General features: G+C 42.7%; 1 protein-coding gene across 20 annotated transcripts in view; it reads right to left on the bottom strand.

Moving 5' to 3' along the window:
* Positions 1 to 752: 752 nt before the first annotated feature.
* Positions 753 to 26,940, bottom strand: part of LOC133122821 (plectin-like) — a 190,058-nt gene continuing 163,870 nt past the window's right edge. For 11 of the 20 annotated variants that reach the window (XM_061233100.1, XM_061233108.1, XM_061233142.1 and 8 more), the window contains 23 exons: positions 26,207 to 26,361; positions 25,415 to 25,739; positions 24,877 to 24,954; positions 24,368 to 24,529; positions 24,141 to 24,245; positions 23,944 to 24,039; positions 23,706 to 23,831; positions 23,421 to 23,573; positions 22,768 to 22,922; positions 21,983 to 22,109; positions 21,696 to 21,879; positions 21,466 to 21,486; positions 20,545 to 20,702; positions 19,511 to 19,689; positions 18,937 to 19,075; positions 17,809 to 18,165; positions 17,446 to 17,529; positions 16,965 to 17,069; positions 16,617 to 16,715; positions 10,829 to 14,164; positions 3,011 to 10,337; positions 2,341 to 2,448; positions 753 to 1,713 (listed from right to left, as the gene is read on the bottom strand). In XM_061233100.1, coding sequence (XP_061089084.1) covers positions 4,011 to 10,337; positions 10,829 to 14,164; positions 16,617 to 16,715; positions 16,965 to 17,069; positions 17,446 to 17,529; positions 17,809 to 18,165; positions 18,937 to 19,075; positions 19,511 to 19,689; positions 20,545 to 20,702; positions 21,466 to 21,486; positions 21,696 to 21,879; positions 21,983 to 22,109; positions 22,768 to 22,922; positions 23,421 to 23,573; positions 23,706 to 23,831; positions 23,944 to 24,039; positions 24,141 to 24,245; positions 24,368 to 24,529; positions 24,877 to 24,954; positions 25,415 to 25,739; positions 26,207 to 26,361 — 12,471 coding nt within the window. In that variant the 3' untranslated portion in view covers positions 753 to 1,713; positions 2,341 to 2,448; positions 3,011 to 4,010. Of the gene's footprint in view, positions 1,714 to 2,340; positions 2,449 to 2,791; positions 2,826 to 2,860; positions 2,904 to 3,010; positions 10,338 to 10,828; positions 14,165 to 16,616; positions 16,716 to 16,964; positions 17,070 to 17,445; positions 17,530 to 17,808; positions 18,166 to 18,936; positions 19,076 to 19,510; positions 19,690 to 20,544; positions 20,703 to 21,465; positions 21,487 to 21,695; positions 21,880 to 21,982; positions 22,110 to 22,767; positions 22,923 to 23,420; positions 23,574 to 23,705; positions 23,832 to 23,943; positions 24,040 to 24,140; positions 24,246 to 24,367; positions 24,530 to 24,876; positions 24,955 to 25,414; positions 25,740 to 26,206; positions 26,362 to 26,940 lie in introns of all 20 variants that reach the window. The other 9 variants (XM_061233123.1, XM_061233060.1, XM_061233069.1 and 6 more) reach the window with 5 other exon arrangements.

Here is a 26,940-nt window from a genome sequence, read left to right as displayed (position 1 = left end):
TTTCTACTATAGTGAAATGGGAAGGGATGGAATAACACAATATAGTTCCTTTAGACTAAGATCAACCAAATTCAAGTAAAATCGTAATGCCAATTTCAGTTATTTACAATAATTGTTAGGGGTACCAATAATTTTGGCACCTGTGGTTTTCTGGAAATAAATAGATTACTAAATAAAAAAACCATTGAGACATGAGAGTAAACATATTGAAATACAAGTATATACAGTAGTTCCCATATGTTTGATCATAAAATATAGATCATTATGCATGTTGTTATATGCAGCCTTTTGTCTCCATTTTTATTAAGGGTGCCAATAATTTTGGGGCCTGCTGAACATTTTATTCATACATGATTCTGAATGACTATCATAGCAAAAACACTTATTTTTGCAAATACAAACATGCTATATTTTAGCCATCTTTTAGGCTTGTTTGCTTCTTGATTAAACAGAGAACAGTGCCTTCCCATGGCATACTAAAGTATTGCACTAGGAAACAAGTTTGACATTCCATTGTCTTTTGTCCCAGCAACTGCCTTCAACAGAACATCCATTAATTTCTTCATTCCTTATTTCTGCAATGCAGCAGCCAAATGCCCTGATTAAAACCTGGCCTTCTTACATGTATCAGGAAGGAACTGAAAATTTTCACATCAAATAAATTTGATTTAGGGGAAAAAAAATCTTACTGTCTCAATTTAGAATTATGCAATGAAAGATTTTTCCTCAAAAATAATCAGAAGACAAGTACACCTGTTTATGGCAGATTTATTTACATTAGATATTGTTACGCTCAAAACATACACCCAATTCCATTCACCATGCCTCACAGCACAAACTTCTTTTTCTGGGCAAAACCAACCAGTTAGTTTTGATTAAATATCTTTTTAATCATTTAAATCAGCTTAAAACAAAAATAAAAAATGCATTGTTAAGCGGATACATTTTAAAATATCTTCATCTTGCATCTGGTTTATCCATACACTTGTAACCAAGTTAGTAAAACATGCAAAGCAAAAATATATAATATATGATATCAAAAATATGCTGAAAAATGAAATAAAACATGATGATTTACATAAGTAAAGTACATTAAAGTAAGAATGGGACATAAAGTATGTAAATTTGTTGGGAAAACAAGCTGATACACTGGTAAAAATGCAACAGAATCAAAGCTTAAAGAACCTTTTGCAACGCGAATGTTTAGGTGAAGAGATGTTGTTAAACATTAAAATAAAGCAATCTAGCAAGTAAATGTAACATTTTGGGGAACTTAAAACTTGACCATTGGGGCATTCCTTAATTATATCTCACTTGGATTCTAGGTTCAGATGATTGACAGTAAAAATCCATTTCAGTAAATGACCTGATTTCAAGATATCTCGAAAGATTCAAAGTGAACTATAACTTCATGTTCAAGTCTGTTCACTCATCCCATGTGTCTCAGGAACAGTTCATTTTCCAATTCAAATAGAGGGCAGATGAAACAAAGACATTCCAAAGCCTTGGAAAGTTCCAAACATAAGTGATCCCTCCTGAAGTTTTGAGGCAAGTGTCTTGCAGTGTACTGCAGAGTTTGAAGAAGTTCTGGCTTCAAAGCAGAGTTAAAGAAGTTCCTTAGGTAACGGGGTGGCCTTAAAGGACCAGTGTCCTCAGTTCCCTTCTTGCGTGGTAGGAGTAGTGGAGAAAAGGAAGGAGGGCTGGAATGCAGCTCTAAAAACAAAACAAAAATGAGCCTGAATGAATGAAATGTCCAAAATAATAATATAACAGAATAAAATAAACTGAAAGCATGATTACATCGGATGCGTTAAATATAGCCAGTGACAGTGATACAATTTTGAGGTTTGTTTCTGTATTCCAGCACATTGGATTTGAAATTAAAAAAACAATATGAGATTAAAGTGCAGACTGTCAGCTTTAATTTCAGGGTAGATTCATATCAGGTGTTCCAATTTTATCCATAGTCCCTACATTTTAGGGGACCAAAGTTGGAAAATAGAACTTGGTTACAAATACTTGAGCATTTCACCGTTTCGCCCCAAAGAATGTAGATAAACTTAAACAAAATGTGGTTGCTTTAGCAGTATGATTGGGATCCTTGTCCTGCTACAAGGATAAGGATAAGTCTGCCAGCTGGAGTAGAGCCAAAGCAACAAACATTGACTCACTGTCCAAAGACTGACTGCACAGTATGTATGATGTTTGTAATGTTGCTCATTTGAGATTTAAATAGTCATATACAGTACATGCAGCATGGCCAGCTGTTCATATCCATATTCCAAATATTTCCAGAGAAGTTCATATGTAGATGGATAAATATTATTAAAACTGAATTACCTTAATGTCTGGGCAAATACGTTGTGTTCCAGTGTTATCTGTGATAAGGTGCCCATCAGTCCAAACAGCCTGAATTTCTATACTTCCTTCTCTGGCAGGGATAGAGATCTGTCAGTGAGAAACAACACAATATTTGATAACCAGGTAATCCTCTGAAAGATATACAGGCACCTGGCAAACTATTCACCTCCTGAATATACTCTGAGCAAAGGTCTTGAACACAAACAAGGTGGGTGAGCAATTGGAATGTACCCAATATCTTCACAGCAAGTATGTTCTCCATTTTCTCATGTTTTACAGGAATAGCCTTTCTGTAAACATTCAGCGATCTGCAAAGTGCTCATTGTAACAAGCTAATTTAATTATTGTAATAATTCCTCTACATCTCACCAACCCACAATTAATTCAAGACCCGTCTCAGAATATTCACGTCGTTTTCCAGTTAATTTACCAGAGATAACAGCCATGTCCCCGTGGATTTATAGCTGGTGGAAAAAAAGGAGGAAAGAGAACAACTCACATGCAAAGCAGAGAATCTAGTCCAGACACATAATGGTTAGCTCCTATTGGCAGAAATAGATAACAGCAGAATGAATAGAATACGAAAACAGTAGGATAAAAACAGTACGACTAAGGAGTGCCAATTTCACAAGTTTCACTTATGACTTACAAATGCTGTTGAGGGACGCAGGTCTTTTAACATGTCTGTGAAGCCAGGACACCTTTGAGTTCTTCTTTCAGTCTTGAGATGATAATCAGGAATGCTTTCAGAAAAGGTTGTTGACGACTATGAACTTTTTGTGTTTCAATGGCAGAGGTTTTTAGGAATGACAGTATGGTCTTCTGGGGAGGGTTTCTTACTATTTGCTCACTCGGTGGTAATTAAGTTTGAGATGGTTTGGTATCCAACAAAAATTTTGCACAGGGCATGTGGTAATTGTGGCAGTATAAGAAGGTTGCAAAACATTATGAAAGCTTGGAATCTTGAAGCTTTTGTTTCTTCCAGTGTAGCGTAGTGTTAGCGTAGTGTTTTTATACATTTCCATTTTATTTTTTATTCTGCTCTGCAGATAGCAAGCAAATAATTGTTTTTATACTTTTCTGTTCTGATCATTTCGACTTAGTAAAATGAATATGGTTAGACATCTATACACATATTTAGAAATATAAAGCCATATATATATAATTTTACTGGTAAACAGCATCAATTTTATATTTTATCTTGGCATACCTTGTGGACTATTCTCTTCAATAAATTCAAAAAAGAAGGAAAAACACTAAATCAACAACAGAAATGTGACCGGAAGTTGCTATTTATATATTAAGTTTCAGCTGAAATGCAATGAAAAGGAAATGGCAACTTACGTGTTTAAAACAAGTAATTAAAGGTTCTTGCACTTAAAAACAATGCACTATGCTCTATAATGGATACAATGGCTGTAAAATGAAACTATAAAATCTGTATTTTTAAAAACATAGGTTAGACAGAAAAAGATTTAGCTCTGAATATGCACACCAAATAAAATAACTATGTCCATGAAACTATTTCCAGCAGTACAGCAGTATGACTCATCACTGCAATTTAAAAATGCAACCACATGCAGAGCAGAATAAATAATATTTTTTTTTTTTTTTTTTTTTTGCTTTTTAAGAACTTCCTTTACTTTTACTTATGCAACTGAGGAGTTTGTTGGTAGTGCTGTGTTGAAGATTGCTCTTTCCTCTGTGCCACAGCTTCTGCTCATTTTGACTGCAGTGAGAGCCAGCGCTAGCTGATCTACATTCAGTCCACTGTGCGGCCCAGACTGGTAACGACGTCCATAGCTGGAGGAGCTGAAGGAGGATGAAGAGAAATTCATGGAGAAACCAGAACCTGTTGCGTCAAAACTGCCTCTTCTGGAGCCTGATCGGGAGCCAGTCCTAGATCCAGACCGGGAGCCAGAGGTCGACCCAGAACCACTGACATTGTAGGGACTATAAACGCCTTTGCTTGAGGAGGAGGAGGCCTCCAGCAGACGTAGGCTAGTTCCTTCTTCAATCATGCTTCTGTCCATGGCATCCTTGTAGGATATTTTCAGCTTGGTTTTGGGACAAGTCAGGTATTTTGAATAAGCGCTCACATCTCTCAGCTTCTGGGCGGTGCGTGCGTCCAGTGTAGCCTTCTTAATAGCATCATCCAAGGAGACTCTGCCTGGAATGTCTGGCTCTATCAGTCCACCAGTGAGATACTGAACTTCCAGGAAACGCTGACCAGCTTCATAGTAGAGCCAGCCTTTCTTTAAGGCTTGAGCGGCAGACATTCTGGTTTTGGTTCTGGGGTCTTCGAACCCATTATAGGCCTTCTGAGCTAGGTTGATACGATCAACCATGATCTTGTCAACAAGTCCTTTATTTACTGCATCAGCAACAGAGAACTTTTCCCCTGTACTGGGGTCAATGATGCCACCAGTGCAGGCCTGAGCTTCAAGCAGCCTTTGACCAGTGATGTTATCCACAAGATTCCTGTGCATAGCTTCAGTAATGGACACTTTCTCAAGGGTGTCTGTATCCAGGATGCCTGCTACAGGACCTGTTTCTTCCGTTGGGTCATTCCATATGGTTGCAGGAGTTTTGATGGATGGGATGGGACTCATGGGATAGGATGAAGTTGAACCAAACGAGGATGACCTAGAACGGGTGCCACTCATGTTCCCAGACAGCTTGTCAGCAAACTCTGTGATGGACAGGGTGCCAGCACGATATTGATCCAAATCAGTCTTGTCGATGAGGCCTTTTGCAATGGCATCATCAATGTCATACTGGCGTCCAGACCTCCGATCAATGATCATGGACTTTACCACACCGTCAGAAGATGTGATTGTGATTTCTTCCCACTCACACTCCTGCTCTGCAAGCTCCAGGTAGGTCTGATGGTCAATGAGCCCTTTGCGGTACGCCTCATACACAGACATCTCTTTGCCTGTTTCTGGATCCACAATCACTACTCTGCGTTTGCGTACAGAGGACTTGGAAGATGTCTTTCTCTCACGCTTCTTCTCCTTCAGTAGCAAAAGCACAAGTCCAGTTTCTGGGTCAGTGATGCACCTTTCCATCAGCTGCAGGTAGGTCAGGTTTTCCTCTGTGTTTGGGTCGAAGAAGCCCTTGGTATCATCGGATGGGTCAGTAAGAATTTCATTCATCTCTTCATCGAAAAGGCCACGCTTATACGCAACCTCAACTGGCAAGCGGTGACTCTCCTCTGGGTCAATAATTCCACCTGTGGCAATCTGAGCCTCTAGCAGACGAATTCCATGATCTTTTAGGATAAGACCCTTCTTCATTGCCTGGAAAAGGGAAATAGTCTTGCCCGAGTAGGGGTCTCTGTATCCAGTCACAGCTCGCTCAGCAGAAAGGAGTTTGTCTTTGAACTCTGGCCCCACAATTCCCATCCTTACTGCCTCATTAACAGTCAATTTCAGATTCTTTATTGGGTCAATCACATACCCTGTGGAAGCTTGAGCTTCCAACAATTCAAAGGCTGTTCCTGGTCTGATCATGTTCTTCTTCATGGCTTGGTAGATTGACATGCGGTCTTTATTGGATTCTATAAAAACTCCAGCAATGCAGCTAGTACCTTCAAGGTACTTCTTAAGGTCTCTGGTCACTTCTTCCACTGTGATCAGACCTTCATTAAGTTGTGAGACTGTCTTTTGATCTATGATCTGGGAGCGGATCAGTTCTTCCATTGTGATTTGCTTTCTGAGACCCTTGAACAGCAGTCTCCTGTCTGCCAGTGAAAGCAAGCGCAAACCACTGTCACCGTCAACCTTGCATCTCTTAAGCAGTTGTGCATAAGACATTTTTTCTTCAGTCATGGGGTCTACATATTCCTGCACATCAGCAGATAGTTTTTCATTTGTGTCTTTGTTGATGTACCCACGTTGAACGGCAACATCTGTTGGAAGGTGGAAATTAAATTCTGGATCCATGATGCCACCAGTGGCAACCTGGGCATCCAACAGCTTAAGGGCATACTCTTCTGGAATTAGGGCTTTTTTCATTGCTTGGAAAATGGAAATAATTTTGCCACTGTAAGGATCCCTGTAACCGGTGACTGCTCTCTCAGCTGACAGGAGCTTATCATGGATTTCTGGACCCACTACATTCTTGCGGACAGCCTCGTCAACTGTGAGCATTTCATTCCTCACTGGATCAATGATGAAACCTGTTGCAGCTTGTGCCTCCAGTAGGTTTAATGCAATTTCGGGCTTCAGAAGACCTCTCTTCATTGCGTGATAAAGGCTCAGCTTGGAGGTAGAGTCAACCATCACACCAGCAATGCTACCTGTACCAAACAGATACTGCTTCACCTTTGTCATTTCCATGATCTCCCGAATGGTTTTCTTCTCTTGCTTCAGCAAGTTGTAGGTTTCCAGGTCAATTATGCGAGCACTGTACAACTCTTCAATGGTAACTCTTCGTCTAATCATGTCACAGGTCATTGCACGCTCAGTCCTAATGATCTCTCTTTGCTCCATTATTTCAATGATGATGATGATCATGCGCTCCTTTGTGATTTTGCCTGCACGATATTCTTCAAGGAGCTTCAGCCTTTCTTCTTCAGGAAGAAGGTTGGAGTTCATGACATCCCAGAGGGACATTGACTGTCCAGCGAAGCTTTCATGGGGGATATCAACTTGAGTGCTTGACAAGTCATTCTGAGTTTGCTCCTCAGTATACAGGTATGTCTTTTCAACAACAGTGGGGGCCTGAGGTTTTGAGAGGGGAACAAAACAAAGGCCTGTTCCAGGATCCCTCATACACCTCTCTTTCAGCTGCTTGTACGACACACTCTCATCGGTGTTTGGATCAGAGAAGGATTTTGTTTCATCAGTAGGCTCAGCAAGGGTATCGGCTATCTGTTTGTTTAAAAATCCACGCTTAAAGGCTACATCAATGGGTAGTCTGTGACTGTTAACTGGGTCAATGATGCCTCCTGAGACTACCTGAGCATCCAAGAGTGGCATTGCATGCTCCTTTGGAATGAGCTCCTTCTGCATAGCCTGGAAGATGGAGATTTTCTGACCGGTGTAAGGGTCATTATATCCAGTTACTGCCTTTTCAGCTGAGAGAAGTTTTTCATGAAGCTCTGGACCAACAATAGCTGCTTTTACAGCATCATCCACTGTGAGACACTGATTACTGACTGGATCAACAATGAATCCACTGGCTGCTTGAGCTTCCAGCAGTGAAAGACCTGTGTTTTGCCTCAGAAGTTTCTTTCTCATAGCTTGATAAATGCTAAGTTTTTCTTGAGTTGGTTCAACAAAGATGCCTGCAATGCAGTCAGTGCCCTGCAAATACTTCTTCACAGAGTCAACTTCACTGATTTCCTTTGGTGTCGTTTTGCCTTGTTGCAGCTTATCAAAAGTGGGTTGATCAATAATTTTGGAGTTGAGCAGTGAGCTGGCAGGAACAGGAGCTCGAAGACCTTTGAAGGTGGCTTGATCTTGCTTCTTGCTCTCTTTCTCATCAATGATTGTAATTACAATCTTTACAATCTTTTCAATTGTCACTTTACCAGTTCTGTATTGTTTGATCAGTTCAAGTCTTTGTTCTTCTGTTAAGTATTCTGAGTTGATGATCTCCCAGATGGTTACTTTTCTTCCTTTGAAGGGTCCAGAGTCTAACTCAACCGTTGCCTGGTTCAAAGCCTCTTTAGTCTGAACTTCAGAGTAGGTTGTTTCCTCCTTTGCACTGATAGCTTTCTCTGACAAGGGAAGAAGCTGAAGACCAGTCTTTTTATCTTTCACACATTTGTTTAGGAGCTGAGAGTATGTGACATTTTCCTGAGTGTTCGGGTCAAAGAAGCACTTGGTATCATCAGTTGGGTTGGTCAGGGTCTGATTCATGTCTTCATCATAGTAGCCTCGTTTGTAAGCCACATCATCTGGGATGCGATGGCTTTTCACTGGGTCAATTATACCTCCTGTTGCCACCTGAGCTTCAAGAAGACGGATGCCTTGGTCCTTGTTAATGAGTTCCTTCTTCATGGCTTCAAACAGGGAGACAGTCTTTCCAGTGTAGGGATCTTTGTATCCAGTGACAGCTCTCTCAGCAGACAGTAGTTTTTCATGCAGCTCAGGACCAACAACACCTGCTTTGACAGCTTCATCAACAGTGAGTTTCTGATTTGAGACTGGGTCAATGATGAAACCAGTGCCAGCTTGTGCCTCCAGCAAATGTAATGCAGGCTCTTTTCTTAGCATATCTTTCTTCATGGCCTGGTAGAGAGGCATTTTCTCATTGGTTGTCTCAATAATGACTCCAGCAATGCAGTTTGTACCCTTCAGTGCCTTCTTAACTGGCTCAAGTTCAGATACTTCTTTAACGGTCTTATTACCCTTGTGCAGCTTATTGTAAAGGTCTTTGTCAATAATTTTAGACTCCAGAAGTTCAGTGGCAGGGACAGGTGCTCTCAGACCATCAAATGCAATTTCATTCTTTTTCTCTTTTTCTTCTGCCACAGTAATAACAATCTTGATTATTTTTTCAATTGTGATTTTTCCAGTCCTATATTGTCGGATCAGGTCCTTTCTCTGTTCCTCAGTGAAGTACTCAGAGTTAATGATTTCCCAGATTGTGATGGTCTTTCCCTTGAATCTTCCAAATGGTACAGAAACTGTTGTCTTATTGAACACATCCTTTGTTTCTTCATCAGTGTATGACCTTTCACTTTGTGCAGCTTTTTCTGTGATAGGCAGGAGAACCACACCTGATTCTGGATCTGTGATGCACCGCTCCATTAACTGCTGGTACGTGAGATTCTCTTGAGTGTTTGGATCAAAAAATCCTTTTGTGTCATCAGAAGGATCTAACAGAATTTTGTACATCTCTGCATCAAACTGTCCTTGCTTGTAAGCAGTTTCAATCGGCAAACGGTGACTATTGACTGGATCAATTATTCCTCCGGTTGCTATCTGAGCTTCAAGCAGTCGGATGGCATGTTCTCGGACAATTAGATTTTTCTTCATAGCTTCAAAAAGAGAGATTTTGTCCCCAGAGTAAGGATCCTTATAACCGGTGACTGCCCTTTCAGCAGACAGCATTTTATTATGCAGTTCAGGTCCAACGATTCCCTCCTTCACAGCTTCGTTGACAGAGAGCTTCTTATTCTTTATTGGGTCAATGATGTGCCCAGAGGCTGCTTGAGCTTCAAGCAGCACTATTGCAGATCCAGGAGTTAATTTCTTCTCCTTCATGGCTTGATAGATATTCATTTTATTGTCAGGATGCACTAAAACTCCACCAATGCAGTTTTTGCCTTTCAGGTAGTTTTTCAGTTTGTCAGTCTGACTGAGGTTCTGCACAGTGGTTTTGCCCTTCGTCAGCTTGTCATACTCTTTTTTGCTCAACAAGCCAATTTCATACAGCCTACTAGCGGGTACCTTCTCACGAATGCCTTCAAAAAGCGGTGATTCTCCATTTCTTTTTTGGCTGTCGACATCATCTGTAGCATTCCGGCCATTGGGGACTGTTTTTGTTGTCCCAACCGAAGTGCAGGGAATCAGCTCAGCCTTAGGAATTTCATCGGTCTGGATCTCAATCTCTCGTTTATGGGATTTTGCTGCATTGTCCTGGAGCTCCTGCAGTTTCTCACGGAGCTTCTTGTTCTCCTCTGCAAGCAGTTTCTCTTGCTCTTGCCTTTTCTTCTCGAGGTCTTGCATCTCTTTTTGCTTGTTGCGCATCTCCTCCTCAGCCTCTTTCTGCTTCTTGAGGGCCACATCCATGGTGGCTTGCAGCTTTTTCCGCTCCTCCTCCATGCCCTTCTTCTGCCGTTCTTGTTCTTCCTTGAGGGTTTTAGCTTTGTTGACCTCATCCTCAAACTGTTTTTCCAGCTTCTTCTTCTCATCCTCAATGAGCTTTTCTTTCTCCAACAACATTGCTTTCTCTGTTATGAAAGTCTGCTGGAGGATTGTCTTTTCTTGTTCCATTTGTTCCTGCTGAGCATTAGCCATCTATTATGGGAAAACAGAACAACATTGAGACAAAATAAACTGTACATAGATTATTCACACTTACGACTTACTGAAAGGCAAAGATATTTGCTGTTGCTACAGATTCCTGTTTAGAAATGCATCAATATTATTAACATCTGTCAATAGCTTCAATCATGAACTTAATGCATATTATCACTCTGGATAGAATTTTATAATAAAATAAATAAATAATATCAGAATGATACTACTACTAAAACAACTACTACCACCACCACCACCACCACCACCACTACTACTACTACTACTACTAATAACAATAATAATAATAATAATAATAATAATACATTTTTATGCAGTCATACCTACTTGTCATAAGGTCAGTGCTGAATATACAATGTTAGAGGTCTGAAATTTACAAGGAAGTACACAAAGTAACTCTTGTAAGATTGTTAGTAATTTAGAAGAGGGGTTAAGATAAAAAAACGCTGCACTTAACACATCATCAATACCTCTTTAGACTTATTCTGTAAATCCCTTTTCAGCTTCTCCTTCTCTTTTTCAAGGTCAGCAATGGCTTTTCGTAGCTCATCTGCTTCCTTGCTGCTGTGCAATATTTGCACTTCAAGTTTCTCCACCACTGTATTCTTCTCTTTTGTGGCAAGCTGTGTTTCATGGAGACGAGTACCGATAACATCTGCCTGTTTCTTGTATTTCGTAGCCTCCCCCTCTGCTTTGGATTGGGCACTGCTAAGCTCAGACACCCTAAGCTTGAGCCTTTCTGCCTCAGCTGTGATCTCTAGCTGCCTCTTGCGTTCCGCCTCTAGGGACTTCTGGAAACCTTCAGTCTCCTCATCCAAGCGCCGTTGCATGAGTTGTTTGTCCTCAAGCAACTTCTGAGCCTGCTCCTGAGCCAGTTCCTTCTGTTTCTGAAGCACCTCTGCTTCAGCTCTAAGCTTTGAGGCCTCTTGAATGGCTTGCATTTTCTCCTTAAGCATTTTCTCAGCAAGTGCCCTCTGTTGAGCAAGGTCAGACTCAGCAATCTGTCTCATCCGAGCAGCTTCCTGGGCCTCCACACTTAGGCGAGCGGCATCCTCGGCTAACTTCTTCATGTTCTCCGCTTCCTCTTCCAGGAACTTCTGCATGTTGTCCTTGTCTTTCTTGATTAGCCGCTTATTCTCATCCTCGATCCTGAGCTTCAGCTTCATTAATTCCTCCATTTGGATCTTGACCTTGAAGAGCTCGTCCTCCACCTGGGCCTTTTGCTTCACCGCATCAGTGACCTCATCTTTGAGGCGCTGCAGCTCTTCGTCCAGCAGAGACTTCTGCTTGTCCGTCTCATCCAGCTGGAGTTTCACCTTGGTCAGCTCCTTCTCCACCTGGGTCTTCTGATTCAGTGTTTGCTCTGCCAGCTTCTTGTGCTTCGCCATCTCCGCATCTGCCTGCTTTTTCTGTTTCTGAGCTGCTGCTTCAGCTTGGGCCCGCTTGGCAGCCTCAAACTCAGCTTCCTTCCTCAGTCTCTCAGCATCTTCCTGAGCTTTGGCTTGTTTGGCAGCTTCCTCTTCAGCAGCTTGCTTTTGCCGCTCTGCTTCTTCTGCTTGTTGACGGAGGAGAGCAGCCTCTTTTTCAGCTTTGTCTTTGGCGGCCTCTGCCTCTTTTGCTAGCTTTTTGGCTTTCTCAAAGTCCTGCTTCATCTTGAGACTGTCTTCCTTCTGCTGATCACGGACACTCTGAGCTTGCTGTTGCGCTACACTGCATTTCTCAGCAGCCTGTTTAGCTAAAACAATGTGTTTCTCTGCCTCTTTATCAGCATCATCTTTTTGTTTTTTGGCTTCTTCAGCCTTCTTTTTCAGGCGTTCCACTTCATCCTGAGCAGCTTTGCGCTGACGAGCAGCTTCCTCTTCAGCAGCTGCAATCTTTTTAACTTTCTCCTCAGCCTGCTTTCTCTTGTTCTCCTCCCCCAGGGCTAGCTGTCGGAATTTCTCAGCTTCCTTTTCAGCCTGAATTTTGCTTTGCTGTGTTTCTTCTGCAATGTTTTTTAGTTTGTTCAGCTCCAGCTCCAGGTCCAGTTTGCCTGAGGAGGCTTTCTCGAAGTTGAGCTTGAGGATGCGAATCTCCTCTTCAACAATTCTGCGCTGCTTAAGGGTTTCCTCAACAATAGTTCTCTGCCTTTCCAATTCAGTGTCTGAAGACTTCTTGAGCAGGGTGATCTTTTCCTCAATGTCCTGCTTATGCTGGCTAGCCTGATCTTCGAGTGACTTCCTCTGGTAAGCTTCATCTTCAGCTTGCCTTCTCAGTCTCTCATTTTCTGCCTCTTTCTCTTTGAGGGCAATCTCAGCCTCAGTTTTCAAACGGGTGGCTTCATTGATGGCGGCAAGCTTTTCTTTCAGGATTCTCTCAGCTTCTGCTCTCTGGTGAGCGGCTTCATCTTCAGCCACCTGCCTCTGCTTTTTTGCTTCTTCAGCGATTGCTCTCATCTTTGCCGCATCCTCAGCCAGGTCTCTCATCTTTGCTGCTTCTGCCTCAAGAAGTGCTTTGCTTTTTTCAGTGTTGGACCTGGACTCCTTTTCAGCCTTGGACTTCTGAGCCAGGAGGGATTCCATTTCCTTCTTCATTTTAGCAAGTTCTTCTTCCAACTGCATTCTCTGTTTGACGGCAGCGCTGACCTCATTTTTGAGGCGGGAAAGTTCGTCTTCCAGCAGAGTTCTTTGCTGCTCAGCATGGTCAAAGTCTGCCCTCAGGCGGATAAGCTCCTGCTCTGCTGAGAGTTTCTGTTGTGCAGTTCCATCTGCCAGCTTTCTCTGCTTCTCCAGCTCCTTCTCTGCTATGTCTTTCTGCTTCAGGGCCAACTCCTCAGCTTTAGCCCTCTTCTTAGCCTCCCGGTCAGCTTCATCCTTTTGCTTCTCCGCCTCCTCCTGAGCACGGGACTTCTTGAGTGCCTGCTCCTCAGCCTGGAGCCTTAAACGCAGGGCCTCATTAGCCTTTTGCCTCCATTTCTCCAGCTCCTTTTCTGCTTCTTCCCTTGCCTTTTCGGCGTCTTCTTGTTGCTTCTTAAGACGCGCTGCCTCTTCCTGTAGCTGGACGACAGTGCCGTGCTCTTGCTTGAGGGATTCTTCTAACTTGCTGGTCTTCTCCACATATGACATGCGTTTACTCTGGAGCTCTGCAGCAGCAGCCTTTTGCACCACGTCTTGAGCCAATTTGTTTTGACGTTCCTTCTCTTCTTCAGCCTGCTTCATGCGCCGCTCGGCCTCCTCAGACTCCATCTTGAGCTTTTTCAGCTCATCTAGGGCTTTCTGCTTCTGCCTGGCAGCCTCCTTCTCTGCCTCTGACTTCAGCTTCAGCTCTTCTTCAGCCTTACGCTTCTTCTGGGTCTCCTCATTAACCTGTTTGCGGAGCTTCTCTGCCTCCTCCTGGGCGGCTTTCCTTAAGCGCTCGGCCTCTTCAGCTCTCTCCCTGAGCTGCTGGAGCTCAGTCTCAGCTGTGCCTTTCTGCTTGACTGTGGTCTCCAACTGGAGCCTGATGATACGTATCTCCTCCTCAATCTTGGTGCGGCTCTGCAAGGCCTCCTCCACTTGATGGCTCTTATCTTTGATCTGCTGCTCAGAGAGGTTCTTGAGCTCATGCAGCTCCTGCTGGATATTTTGCTTTTGCTTTGCAGCATCCACAGCAACAACTTGCCGCTTGCTAACCTCTTCCTGCATTTTCAGCTTCAGCTCCTGTGCCTCTTTCTCTGCTTTTGCAATGGCTTTTGCATGAGCCTCAGCTAACTGCTTTTGTTTGTCTAACTCAGCCTGCATCTCCGCCATCTTTTTCCTCTCTTCCTCTTTAAGTTTTTCTGCAGCTTTCTGCATTAGTGGAAGCAAATGTCAAAAAGAAGAGTAACCAAGAGTTAATATTACAGGTTAAATATAAGGACTATAAGAAGATTAGAGACAAGATATATATGAATTTAGACACAAGAGAACATTATATTGTTAACAAAGATACAATACATGTAAATACTGTACATGTTGGATAAGACACATGACAAGTATGTTATTATGGCAAGTTGTATTAAAATGTATATATTTCATTGTTGAAGTACATGAGGTTTGGGTTCTGAACATCAAAACTAGATGTCATGTCACATTTAGTTCATGTATGGAAGACAAGACATTAATTCACAACACTGAACACAATTTGGATCAAGAATGCATCATGCAACTGAAGCTTTTTCATTCTTGGCATCCAAAAACGAACCATTTGCTGCATTGAACTGAACTGCGTATTAGCCCCTTTATGTGGGGGTGGGAAGTATTAATTTAATACATAACAGTGTTTGAGGCCAAAGCCTTAACTTTTAATTTTAAGGCAGAGTTATTACGTATTCCTCTAATTTGCACCTTAGTCTGCATTAAACCCTACTTAATTAGACTGCTCTACAATAAAATAGTACACCATTACAATTTTAAACTTGGATGATTGTAATATATATTGGAAAATAACATTTTATATATGATAAGATTACATTAACAGAAACTTTAGATACAGAAATATGTAGAGCACTTGGCAGAAATAAGGCAAGGTAAAGCTCCTACATAATCTTAAAGGTATAAATTAAATTATACCATTGCATCATATTCAGATTAATTTGGAATTGTGTGAGTAAATATTTCAGAGAAAATAATAATACAAATGGCAGTTTGTCAAGCCAATCCCCAATCCTCTGCCTTACAAGACAAAGCTAAGTGATGCAGCAAAGAAAAAGCCTGGTGTTTCAGAAAAACAGATGGTTTTATAATCTGGTGATATGAATGGTAGTTGTTGCACAATATGAACATTATATTTGTTGTGTATGGTGTAATGATGTGTGATGTATAATTTACAATCATTACTGCAGTTTCAAGCTCATGACCTTTGCATGAGAGTACATTACAAAATAGTTTTTTTTTATATACATGGACTGTTCTGCACTGTTTGCGCAACCAAATTGGAAATAAAAATGTGGAAATGTGAAAAAAATGTTTTAACAATCATAACCTATCAAAAACATTTTTAGCTATAAAACTAATTCTATCTGGCTATATAGAATGACATGTTGCCCGTGAAGAAGAAATTAGGATACTTAATGATTTCTGACAGGGATGGCTAAATAATGACAACGAAAGGAGTGATATGGTGGTGAAGGTTGCTTAGAGTATCGGATGCTTTGTGGATAATTTACCTCTTTAGCGCCAAGCAAGGCAAACATTCATCATGATAAAGCACTGGCAAGCAGTTTAGAGAATCAAACAAAAAAGTTAGGGTTAGAAAAGAAAGGGAAAAAGAAAATTATGTTAATCATAAAAAAATAATTTGAGAAAAGTGACTGAATCAGCCTGAAGCATTTGAGAGGAGACAATATGACTAGAATAAGCTTATACGACATATACACCCCTAGTGCTTTCAGCTTACAGGAAAGAAGAAGGAATATAGTTCAGGAATGAAGTCACTGAAAACTATAGAGATTGTGCTACAATTTTACAACTTAATGTATGTTATTTTGGGTCACGGATCTCTTGTTTATTTAATAATTTATGAATGACTCCATTCTGAACAAAACATATCACGGTTCAATAAAGAATCGTGTTTGCTTCAGGCTGAAGAGATACTGCACTAAGTGTGTCCTTACATCTAAGGCCTTCCTTTTCATCTCACATCGCATGAGAAATGAGACAAATAACATTATGAATGAGGTGTTGCAGCTATCGCTAAGCAGCTAAGATTTTTCTCACTTTCTGTAAGAGAACCTTGTAAAACTCATAGGATTAGGGTTTGGGTACAGTTCAGGCTAACTGGTCCATGATAATTGTTTTACCACTACACTTGTTATTCAGTGTATAACCGACTTGCATCTGCTCCGAGGGAATGTTGTTGTTTCGTTTTACTGTCAGAACTTGGCGGTAAATTAAATCCCTTATTTTCTGCCAATCTCTTGCAACATGACTAACTTGCATATTCTTTTGGGGAGAAGGATGACATGAAACGGTGTCTGAATTATTTTCGGCAAAGTTTTGTTTGTTCATAGCTCATTCAGGCTGTATTCAGAACCTCAGGATTCTCTGCCCAAATCCCTCAATCTCTTGTAATGGTGCCAGTGTTCAGCCAATGCCCACATATGCACACTGATGTAAAGGGGAAAAAAAAGGAATGGTCTGATCACCCATACATTAAACCATATGAGAGTGTGTTCTGTTGAATGCGTTGGTTAATATTAGTGGGTTTAGTCTGCACAAAGGCAGGGTTACTGTTCCACTGCACTGGGGGGCTGTTACGCACCTCCTCGTCCTCCAGGCGGCGCTGTGTATCGGTGATGAACTTGATGTACTGGCTGGTTAGAGTCATCAGCTCACTGTAGCGGGTTCTCAGAGTCACATACTGAGAGGCAGGGAAGGAAGGAAAAATGTAAATCCAACATTACTTCCTGTGAATTCCTCACCCTGTTACATCACACTCAATAATGGATAACATGTTCCAGGGACTGAATGATAAAAGTACAACAGCTTTGATACAATAACATGGGACAGCCAATCCTCACCCAGATACAAAAGTAAAATTAAATTAAAAGTATATCAACGGACGTAAACTAGGCATTCAAGTCCTGTAAGAGCACCACAGGACTCTTACTTCCTGGATGATATTGTCTGAAGCAGATTCCATTTTGGTTTTCTTCAGCGGGGAAGCCAAAGGTTCCACAAGAGCTTTGTATGTCACCAACTGCAGTTCATAATCCTGGGAAAGAGAACGTATTTTGAGCAACTATTTTTGATAACAATGACAGAGACCAAAAGAAGCTACATCTACTCTTGTACACAAACATTGTATGTGACATATGTAAATCATACAGGCAAAATCACATGGAGAAATGGATGCCATTCTTTATTTGATGTTTGATATATTTATGATACAATGAGGTTAAGGTTATATGTAAACTAATAATAATGTTAACGGTGTTAATTGTTGTAAATTGAGTTAGAATAGTCAACTTATACCGATATATATAGCATTGTATTTAAAAATGCCACTCTTGAAGGTCAAAATACACCTAACCTATCATTTGAAGATAGTTTCCATTTTTCTGTGTGAGAAAAATGTTTTACATACTCACCTTAATGGAATCAATGTACCCCTTGGCATATTTCTGACACTCGTCAACCTTTTCTTTGTTTTTCTCAATCTCTTCCAGAAGTTTCTGTATGGGGCACATCATTCAAAATGTTGAGCTATCATTTGGTTTGTACAATATGCAGCATAAGATCCATTACTGCTTATACTCAATTGCATTTTAAGGGTAGCTTATGTTTTCTTTCTGGGATTAATCACAGGTTAACCAGAAGTTATCCCTGCAGAAAGACTTGCTAGGCACCCATAAGAACACCCTTAATGTATAGCAATAATGCACAGTGCTGTTGGGTTTCTCTACGAAAGAGAACAATGAGGTGAGGTAATGCGGACAGATTTCCCAGCGTACTTTCTCCTGCGCCAGCTGCTCCTTCAGGGTCTTGCTGTCGCTGATGGGCACGGCCTGGATCTTCTCCTGGCGCTGCTTGGCGTCGGCGATCCAGCGGATGAGCCAGTCATAGCTCTCGCGGTAGTAGCCCAGCTGCCGGCCCAGCTGTTCGAGCTCGCGCTGGCGCACGTCCATCTGGGCGAAGACGGCCAGCCAGCGCTCCTGCAGGTTGCCCAGCAGGTGGCGGTAGTGGTCCAGCTCGCCGTCGCGCTCGCTGTGGATGCGGGACATGCGCTCGCTCACGGCCGTGGCCTTGCGCAACTCGTCCTCCAAGCCATCGAACACGGGCTGTTGGCCCTCTGCTTCGCCACGCATTTTCTGGAAGAAAAAAAATACAAAGAACAAACGAATCAATTAAAAACGCAGGTGAAGACCTGTCCGTCAGTGGGCATTCATCATCTGGATGTGAAATTCCATCCACAGGATAAAAAATTTAAACACTTTGCACACCCAGTTTCCATTCCATTGCAGACTACATGGAATTTGCAATGTACACTGTAACCTATCATTTTCATGGATTTGCACTCAGCTAAAGAATTGTGTTCTGCAAAAACTGGGGTAAAGTACCTTCCTCAAGAGTTAAATAGCTGTGTCCTATGCTGGACTTAAACTTACAAACAATGGCTCCAGCAGATTTTACCAATAAAACCACACACCACTGGGTGAATGGTAGCTTAGTTATTGTTTTGCATTTGGGCATGGAAATACAAGCTGAAACTACTTTTTCCTCTATTATCCCACTGTAATTAAATGGTACTACTGAAGGGAAAATAAATGGGTCTTTGTAGTCAGATGGTTTGTAATGAAATTCAGCGCAACCATTGCATGCCCAATACATGTGTTTTTAATGCAAAAACCATTTCAATAAATTATGTTGTTCAATTTGGCTAAAAATAAATCAGCTTCTCGGCTTGGGGGAAGCTCTAAATAGTTTTATAAGTCTGGTTGACGCAAATGTACTGGATGCACTCCAGAATGAAAACAAATGTAGAGCAGACAGCGCCAAAGTTGCGATTAGGCATAGTCAAGTTCATTTAAGTGCAGCTCTCCCATTCCTACATGCAGCAGTGCAGTGTTGCCACTCCATACCTTGAGCTGTGTACGGTACGTCTCCACCTCCTTGAGGTCGTTGGGGACCTTGTTGACTTCTCGTAGACGGTCCTCGTATTTTTTCAGCACCTCTTCAGCGTCCTGTGTATTGCGGATGACCAGATCGATGGTCTTCAGCCTAAACGGGAAGGGAGAGGGGTCAAATGGGAGTTGTAATGTTCTGTGCATTCAACGCTGTCCTTACCACTGAACCATTAGCCCATGTTCTGCAGTACGTTCTACAATATGCACAACGGAATGCGTAACTTTGAAGATTCAAGCAGACAGGGGCAAAATTTACTTAACCCCTTTTGGGCGGATGCAACCTGTACCTTAAATCTCCCTTAACAGATGGATGCCGCCCCAGCGTTGGATTTGATTATATGACTGTTGAAATGCATTGCGATTCCTAGGCCTTTCTATGGGTTTTCTATAGGACGCCTTAGTCCATAGTGGGTTAACTGCATTTTCCAACATATGCATTTGGCTTTACTATATTCTTGACGCATATTTGGACTTAAAATATTAGTATAGACATGTGGGTTTTTATGCCAAGGGAGTGGAGCTGGCTCACTTGTCCAGATAGATGGATGACAGGCTGTGGGTATGGCCCATCTTCTGTAAGGTGATGTCCAGCTCAGAGCGCAGGACAGGGCTGGAGCTGGACTGCTGTGGGGAGGCCAAGATGTCCTCTGTCTTCTCAGCCACCTTGTCCAGGTTCTTCTTGATGCCTTCCAGTTCTACATGGACTTTCTGTGCACAGGAAAACATGGAAAGGTCAGATGGAAACAGGAGCATTTTCTCAAGAGATGGCAGCCTATACCGATTATGGAAATGGCAGTTCCTCTAGCAGCTGAAAAAGAAAAATCAATTAAGGGTATTGTAATGGCAGGAGTATTAGATGACACTGGGCACCTGAGACATCAAGATGAACACACAGTTCTAAACCGTGAGTGCGTATATGCGGGTGTGGCACTACTGTTGCCATCTGATTGGGAACAGGGGGCAGAGGGCCTCCAGGAGGCCAATGTGGCAGAGCAAGAGGAGCAGCCCAAGCAGGCAGAGCCCCAGAAAAGAGAGGAAGAGGTTAAGGACCAGGGCAATTGTTGGCTCTCAGTGGAGCCTACGAGAGTCACGCTACAGTAAGCGCCATAATCTCTTCCTGCACCAGTCTCTCTCTGGGCTCAGTGGTGGAAATTAACTGATGCTGGAAAGGGTGGGAATGGCATTGTTCTCCTTCCCTCTCTCCTGGCCGAATGACTCACCCTTTCTTTCTCCCCCCCCACGCTCAGTGACCTTTGTCTGTGGCGCCAGTCAGTAGCTCTTGGCCGCTTGTCTCATTTCAATCTATCTGCTCATTTCTCACTCACATACATTTCTCTGCCTTTCTTACAAAATGTCATATTTTAACTGTAACTGACATAACTTAATTTTGTTAAACAAATGTTGTTACGCTCAATGTTGGTTAATGGTGAAGCACTGGGCTTTATTCACAAATAGTTATACGAGCTGAAAATGATTTAGATATGAATGAATGAGTGTGTGACCAGACTAAAAGACCTTGCTGGGTCACAGAAGACACAGAAGGTCCAAGAATAACCCCAATACCTTCTGCTCAGACACCCTCTGGGCACAGTCCTTGAGTGGGTCCTTGTCCACGGGCTGGCGAATCCGGTTCACGGTTCGAGTCTCGCAGTCCTCCAGCTGCAGACGCAGTTCCCTGATCTGGCTGATTTGGCTCTTGCACACAGACTCATCTTTCTCGCCTGTTTGGAAGAGGAACTGTCAATATGCAACCCAGATAGCTTGTAGATAGTGTGCTTGTAGAAGCTCATACAGTACAGTGTACTACAGATTATTTTAATTTAAACATGCAAAGTTTTTTTTTTGGATAAAGTAATACAGTCAGACCATATTTTCTTTGTCCTGTTTTGAAGGGCACACCTCGGAGTTCAATGGACAGACACAAGTGCTTACACCAGCTCTGGTCAGGGGTGGAAAACTCAATTCCTGGAGGACACAATGTATGCAAACCCTTGCATATAAGTACCAATACTCACTCCATTTCACCCTTTTCCCAGTTTTGAGTAGAGTAAGAGAATTTCTATGGGGTTAATTGGCAAGAGAATATCTACAGGGTTAACTAATTGAAGCAACTGCAGCTATGGGATTGGTTGATTTAAAACTCCCTACAGGAATTGAATTTGATTTCCCCTGCCAGAACTATTATAACACCTTCAGTGTCACACACAGCCGACCTGTTCAGCAGTGAACTGAAGCTTTCTTTCTTCAGAAATATGCCAAAAATCAGACAGAATTTGCAACAATACCAAACCAAGCGCGTGGGTGCACACCTTCTTCTTGTTAGCGAAAGCACTCAAACCAGAAGGGGTGAATGGCATTAGCACTTATGGGGGGGAATGAAAGAAACAAAATGGGGTGTGTTTCAAAAATGGCTTCCATAACAGTGAGGTTCAGCCGAGGAACACCTGCGTGGACAAGTCTAAGGCTACTTGCACTTAGACTTACCTTGAGGGCTGATGAGAGAGCCTGAAACATGAATTCCACAGTGAACACCTCTCAAAGCACACTGGTTGTGGATATTCATAAATGATTAGACATGCATATATGATAGTATATGTCTTTACTATCATAGAAAGGCATGGTTGGTCACTTCGTTGCTGGTGAATGACCACTGAACCATGACACAGGTTGACAACAGAGGTGTGTTTGAAGAAGGGAGCTACGGCAACACCCACCTTTCTCCACAGAACGCAGTAGGTTGTCGTAGTACTGTGTGGCCTTGTTGTAGTCTGTCTCGATCTGCATGCGGTCATCTGCGTCGAACAGCTGAGAGTCCTGGCTGTCTCGCATGAATTCCTGGTAGTGTAGCTCCAGGTTCCTCAGAACAATCTTGTACTCCTCCACCTTCATGGTCTTAATCTAGAAAAATAAAGAGAGAAATAGTGAGTTATTTAAGAGTGAGTTAGTTAAAGTAAGAGTCTCAGAATGCATCCAAGGGAGGCTACATTTGCCAAGCACTCACCATGAGGATATTCCAGGAGCGGATCTGCTGGACATCCCTCATCAGGTACTGCCAGGAGAGCATGCTCCTCAGGTCAATATGCAGCCTCTGCCACATGGACACCACTTTCTGGTGAGTCCCATCCAGACTGCAGAAGGAACACGGCAAGATTGTATCAGTCATCCAGCGACCTCCTACGTTTACTTTTCTTGTCATGTAAATCTAGCATTACTGGAGTAGAACCAAATATGTTCACACCTTTTCAAGGGATATAAAATGTGATGAATACTGTATAATGGCAAACTGTAGTGTAATTGGGAAAACAGTATTCCAGTTTTGTTTCATGGGGGAAAATTAAAAGGTGAGCAGACATGGTACAGTGCTGCCTGTTTACTGCCCACTACATGACATACACTAACTACCGTTCAAAAGTTTGGGGTGAAACCAAAATGTATAAAAATGCCTTTAATAAAAGCCCTGAGTCTGCGTATTGACCACATATGAATTGTTTGATTACAAACAGAGAAAATAAAATATTAAATAAAAAAAAAGCAGAAAAGGAGCCCAAACTTTTGAATGGTAGTCCAACTACTGGAACGCAATCCCTTCTTGACCTAGGCAGTGAGCCAGTGAGATAATGAGTAAATAAGCACATTAGTGACTGACTGACTGAATGAGGTACTGATTCATTGAACAATTGAGAGTGAGTGAGTCAGGGAGAGAAACGAATGCCTCTTTGGGAATTCTGGCTCACCCCTTGTGAAAATGCCTAAGGGAGAAAGGACTGGTTGTCTCAGAGTACTTACCTGTTCACACTCTCCATGGCTTCCTTATTAATGGGTGGGATGATGAAGCAAACAGACGGAACCACAGACTCATTTCCAGACTTGTTCAGGACTTTCCACTTGAAGGGCTGGGAGTTATTCAGCAGTGCACACTCCTCACCCTTGTGGACTGTAATCTAGAGGTAAGGAAACAGAAATGGAAACCACCTTAACCACCTTTAAAATTGATGTAGATAACAATATATTTAGATAACAATAGCCTGATTTACATTTCCTCACATAACCATTTCAACAAGTGTGGTGTGACAGAAATGAAAGTGTTACATGATGTTTTACATTTATACTATACGTCCTGTTGTCTCTATAGTAAAGCAATTCCAAACTACAGTTTACATTTGTGAAAACATGGCAGGACCTGGTGGAAATATAGGGAAAAAACAAAAACCTATCCATGACAGTGAATTTCAGTGTTCCATTATCTGGCTGTAGTAGCCCAATTAACACGGCATGACAAAATATGACAAAAATCTAGAGGTGTGTGAGACCAATAAAAAGTGTCATGCCACAGTTGAATATACGCATTAGATTTTTCTCATACGACACTTGTCGAAAGGGTTATGTGACAAAGTATAAATCAGGCTTAACAGAGGTTCTTTGTGGGAGTGCTGCCTCACCTCCATCTGTTTGAAGTCACAGACAGCCTGGACTGGCAGTTTGTTCTTGAGGGACGTTGTTGGGTCACGCGGCTTAAGTTGGATGATGGTCTTGGCCCGCTTGTTCAGACCGGCTACATGCGTCTTAAACTCGTTCAGCTGCTCCTTCTCTTCCTGCAGAAAGGAGAAGACTGAAACTCAGTATACAGGTCATTGTAATTATGAAGGTCCTTTACAATGAGAGTCATCATGGATAACAAAAGAATAAATAAATGAATTTATAAATGGCGTGAAAATGCACATTACCATGGCATCCTGCAGCAGGTCCTCCAGGCGGGTGACAGTGACAGAGCGGTCGCAGGTGTACTTCTTCCTCATGTTCTCTTGCATCTTCTTCAACCGCTCCTCTGCCTCTTTCACGTCAGCAAAGAACTGCAGAGGACACGAGAGCAATGCATCATAGTTTCAATAACACAGTGGCATTTAAAAAAAGCCTAAAGGTGTCTCTGTCATTGTTTTACTCAGATGCAGTTTGGCCTCCCACCTGGTAGTAGGCGGTGTTCTCCTTAAGATGGGCTTCGATGCAACAGCACAGCTGTAGGATCCAGCTCCACTGGGTCTGCAGGGCGGCTGTGAAGGCCTGTCAGGTCAGAGAGTCAAATCAGGGTTTCATTATTACTGCGGTGAGATTACACTCAGTCTTTCTCTGCCTATACCACAAGGGGGTGCCGTGTCACCTACCTCCACAGTCTTCTTCCCTGGGTGGCCTTCTTTCAGAAGCCTCTCGCCAGTGGCCTGGATCTCATTCACCTTTTTCTCCCGAAGCTCCAGCTCACGCATTAGCCCCTGGGACACACAGAAGAAGACGTTTGCTTAGAGACATTACCCCTACACAATTATCAGGGATAACTTTGAGATGAGGGGACTGAACCTCTCAGGTGTTCGTAGCCCAGCGTGGTGGGACATACCGAGTAGTTGTCCTTCTTGGCGGTCATGTTGGTGTTGCGGTTACTCCAGTCATAGTGCACCTCTTCCTCCTCTTTATCATTGAGCCACATGAGCTCTTTGGTGGCAGCGACAACAAAAGCGTGGAGCTGGTCCAGGTGGCGGAGACGGGATTTGGACGAGGTCTGAATGTTCACAATGATAAGAGAACAGCAATTTGAACATTCCTTCACCAGTATGTATTTAAAGAGATTCTTGAAGGACAGCAGACAGTGAACTCCATGTGTTCCCCACTTTATTCAAACAAAAGGAGAACAGAGAGGGTTACAGACTGATATGGGAATGGGATCACAGTACAGAAGGTGCTATGGTGCTACAGTCTCCCCTTGATTGTTTTCAGAAAATGTCACAGTTTTTGACTTTGTAGTCCCCACATTGCAGTTCTGTTAAAATACCTCACAATCCCCTATACTGTTACCCTTCACCATAGTGCTTTAATAATGTAATGGCAAGGTTGAAAGAAGGTACTCACCAGCAGCTTGGCATACTGCAAATCCAGCTTCCCCAGATAGGTTTTGTATGCATCTTTACTGGCGGGGGACAACTGGCTCTGAAGGACAGACACAAGGGCACCACGAGGGCATGAGTCACAAACAATAGCATTAGGAATAGCCTGATGGCTTGTGTAGTGCATTTCTTCTCACGTAACCAACATGCCACATAATCAGTATGTAACAACACAGTATGAACCAAATGGCTGAGGCTGCAATGTGAAAATGCCTTAGCCATACAGTTTGTAAGATCCCTTCAAGACCTCATCATTATTATAAATAAAACTGCTGCAAAGCACGCTGCAGTCTCTGTGTTTTCCCTCTTCTGGGAAGGCTGCAGCATATGCACATTCTGTCCCATTTGGCCACTTAACCACTTCAAATATTTATCGGCCAGCCTGCCAGAAAAACTATTCCGCTTCCTTCTGCAAATCGGAAAGCGCGTGTGCTTTGAAGACCCCTGTGAACGGCGCCCCTCCGTGCGGCGTCTTTAGCGCCACCTGGTGTCGGATGCCGTACCTCATCCGTACGCGCGCGCTCGATCTTGGAGCGGAAGTCTTCGATGGTCTGGTGCAGGCCCCTGTGGCTGCCCAGCTGCGACTCCACGGAGGGAAGGTCGGAGCCCCACTCGGCCGTCTCGATGCGCCGCTGGTTCTCCTCCACCCAGGCCAGCAGGTCCTGGACGTAGCGCAGCGTCACGTCGTCCAGCTCGGGCCGCACCTTCATGGTGGACACCTGGGTGACGCTGACCGCGTTCACCGACTGGTTGATGGACACGCCGGATTTCAGCCGCACGTTGTACTCGGTCCGCAGGTTAACCAGGCGCTCGTGGAGGCGGTAGACCCTGAGACCGGTGGGAGAGAATGAGGGTAAAAAGCGTGTCCGAAACTCCAGCACCATGACAATTACTGGCACAGGGGTACACCTGAGAAACTATCCCACCCCTGGACAAACAGTCTCAACTCAGGACAATGAAGGTAAAATATCCTACCACATGACCCTGAGGCTAGACTATCCCAAAAAAGGCCAATGCAAGTAAACGGTCCCAATTCAGGCCCATGAAGGTAAACTATCCCACCCCAGCACAATGAGGGTAAACTATCCCAAAAAAGGACAATGAGGATAAACTATTCCACACCAGGACATAAGGTCATGCCTACAGACCTTTAACAAGGGTCTGGTAGTATCCCGTTTTACTATATCCTTACCCCTTAGCATATTCTTGAATCAGATCCTAGTGTAGATCCTACATGTATTATGATCTGGGCTATAGAAATTGATTCCTTGATCCTTTCTCTTCTCATGTCTCACCTCCTGTACATCTGCTCAGCTTGCAGATGGCGGCCATCCTTGAGCAGCTGCACGTCATTGAAGAGCAGCCTGATCATATTGTCAGCCTTGTTCAGGTCTTTATCCACATCAAGAGTGTTCATGGCAGGCTTGCCAGCATTCAGCAGACGAATGTCCTGAAACAAAGAAAAAACGGTAATTATTCACATACATGAACTTCTAAAAAAGAAAGGAAAAGACAACTCTCATGATTGGCAGTCATGCAATTTTTCATTTGGATGATTTGTTTTGAAATCTTTTACATTTTGTTGGACAAAGATCTTCCTTCTGACCTACAGACTGCCCACCTCCTTATACAAAGCTTCATATCAGAAAATGTAATGTTAGCCTTTAGGTGGAAAAAATTTCAGGGACAACGCTACAGTGGAATGTGAGGTACAGCTACACATTGCTAAGCAGATGAAGAGACTTTGGCTTGACTTTTGATTTGACTTAAGCTAGCTTCAGGTGGATTGACTTGAATATGCAATTGGATGTATTTATTGGCCAGAACAGGCAGCTGCAGCCATGGACAGCCCTGCATACGCAGCTGGAGCTTGTGGCCACTGTTAATGATTCAATTCTGCAATGAAGTGCTATCTGCCTTTGACCTTGGATTTAATCAATACTTCTCCTCAAATTCAGCCTACAAGTAAATGCAAGTTTTATTCCAAAACAGTTTGTCAAGGTAATTTAAATCATCATGAGTCAACATT

The sequence above is a fragment of the Conger conger genome, chromosome 1 (genome assembly GCF_963514075.1).
Source record: "Conger conger chromosome 1, fConCon1.1, whole genome shotgun sequence".
Taxonomy (NCBI): domain Eukaryota; kingdom Metazoa; phylum Chordata; class Actinopteri; order Anguilliformes; family Congridae; genus Conger; species Conger conger.
Note: the sequence above shows the minus strand (reverse complement) of the source record. Positions and strands in the feature narration are given on the sequence as shown.